Here is a 1881-nt window from a genome sequence, read left to right on the forward strand (position 1 = left end):
CCGAGGTGGGCAGATCATGAGGTCAGGAGTTTGAGACCAGCCTGACCAACATGGTGAAACCCCGTCTCTACTTGAAAATACAAAAATTAGCCAGGCATGGTGGCATGCACCTGTAATCCCAGCTACTAAGGAGGCTAAGGCAGAAGACTCGCTTGAACCCAGAAGGAGGAGGAGGTTGCAGTGAGCCGAGATTGCGCCACTGCACCACTCCAGCCTGGTCAACAGAGTGAGACTCCGTCTCAAAAAAAAAAAAAAGAAAAAGAAACACAAAGGAAGGGAAAGAGATATACGCTTACACTAAAATACTGAAAACTATTAGGAGCCCATAATTGATACATCTAGTTAAGGATATGCCATAATTTCTACTTTTGGATGGTTAGACTGTTTCTGCTACCATAAATAGACTTGCAATGAACATGTTATATACAAATTCCTAAGACTGTTTTCCAATGGAGATTAACAGAGAAGCATTATGAATTTGACAACTATCAAACTACTTCCAGCCAGGTGTCGTGGCTCATACTTGTAATCCCAACACTTTGGGAGGCCAAGGCAGGAAGATCACTTGAGTCCAGGTGTTCAAGATCAGCCTGGGCAACATAGTGAGAGCCTGTCTCCACAAAAAGTAAAAACAATTAGCAGGGAGTAGTGGCACACACCTATGGTCCCAGCTACCCTCAAAGCTGAATTGGGAAGATCGCTCGAGCGGGAAGATAGAGGCTGCAGTGAGCTGTAGCCTCAACCTCACTGCAACCTCCACCACCCCAGGTCAAGGGATCCTCCCACCACAGCCTCCCAACTAGCTGGGACCACATGTGCATGCACCACTATGCCAGCTATGTTTTTTAGTATTTTTTGTAGAGATGGGGTTTCGCCATGTTGCTCAGGCTGGTCTCAAACTCCTGACCTTAAGCAATCTGCCCACGTTGGCCCCACAAAGTGCTGGCGTGAGCCACCTCACCCAGCCTGATTTTCTATTTTAAGGCAAAAAAATCTGTAAGCCAAGTCAAGAATCTGTAAGCCAAGAAACAAAAATGACTGATTGTGTAAGATTATAGACACTATTTTCTTCTCTATCCTCACCTGTCTTAGCTGTTTGAGGTCTGACTTGTTTCCCACAAGAACCACAGGTGTATCATCAGTACGTCGAACTCGATAAATAAGCTGTTTAAACTCACGAACTTCATGGAAACTTCGACGATCCGTGATAGAGTAACAGATGATAAACCCTTCTCCCGCCCTCATATACTGGTCCCGCATGGCTGTAAACTCTGCCTAGAGGGAAACAAGGATCATTATGTATTGACGCATTCTAGCGCTACTACACACATAATTAGCTATTTCTTTCAGATTAAAGAAAATGTATGTCCGTTACCTGCTATCCTGAGTCAGAGTGCATGAAAAATTAAGAGAGATAAACTAGTGATCTTCTCTGCGTAGGCCTTCCCCTCCTCTTTACTAGAGTAAAAAAGCCTTTACTCATAACATTCTGGGATTTAATACCTGTCCAGCTGTATCCAAAATGTCCAGATTGGCAGGCTCATCATCAATACGGATCCTGATCTTATAAGCATCTTCTACAGGAGGGAAGAAAGGTGTACTATAAAGTCATAAATGCAGGAAGAAATGCCTATTTAAAACTCATCTTACAGAGTAGTACATTGCATCCAAATTCGTTAAATGCCCACATTTGCTCAGGAAGCATGCTAAATCCACTGAGATACATAAACTGAGTCTTCAACTGAAGTTTTTTCTTTTCCACATAGGTGATGATGTAGTTTATTCATAGCTGAAGATTTCGCCTACAATTCTAAGCTAAAAAAGGATTCTGAGAAGATGTCTTTCTCAGGCCAGCTGGACACAGTGGTGACTGCCTATAAT

The 1881-nt window shown here is 43.2% G+C and overlaps 1 protein-coding gene across 3 annotated transcripts in view; it reads right to left on the minus strand.

Annotated features, from left to right (window-relative positions):
* The window catches only part of RIT1 (Ras-like without CAAX 1), a 13205-nt gene that overhangs the window by 4917 nt on the left and 6407 nt on the right, over positions 1-1881 (minus strand). For all 3 annotated transcript variants that reach the window (XM_011992713.1, XM_011992714.1, XM_011992712.1), the window contains 2 exons: positions 1504-1577; positions 1084-1275 (listed from right to left, as the gene is read on the minus strand). In XM_011992713.1, the coding sequence (XP_011848103.1) occupies positions 1084-1275; positions 1504-1577 (266 nt within the window). The remainder of the gene's footprint in view (positions 1-1083; positions 1276-1503; positions 1578-1881) is intronic.

This window comes from Mandrillus leucophaeus, unplaced genomic scaffold, assembly GCF_000951045.1.
Source record: "Mandrillus leucophaeus isolate KB7577 unplaced genomic scaffold, Mleu.le_1.0 Scaffold418, whole genome shotgun sequence".
Taxonomy (NCBI): domain Eukaryota; kingdom Metazoa; phylum Chordata; class Mammalia; order Primates; family Cercopithecidae; genus Mandrillus; species Mandrillus leucophaeus.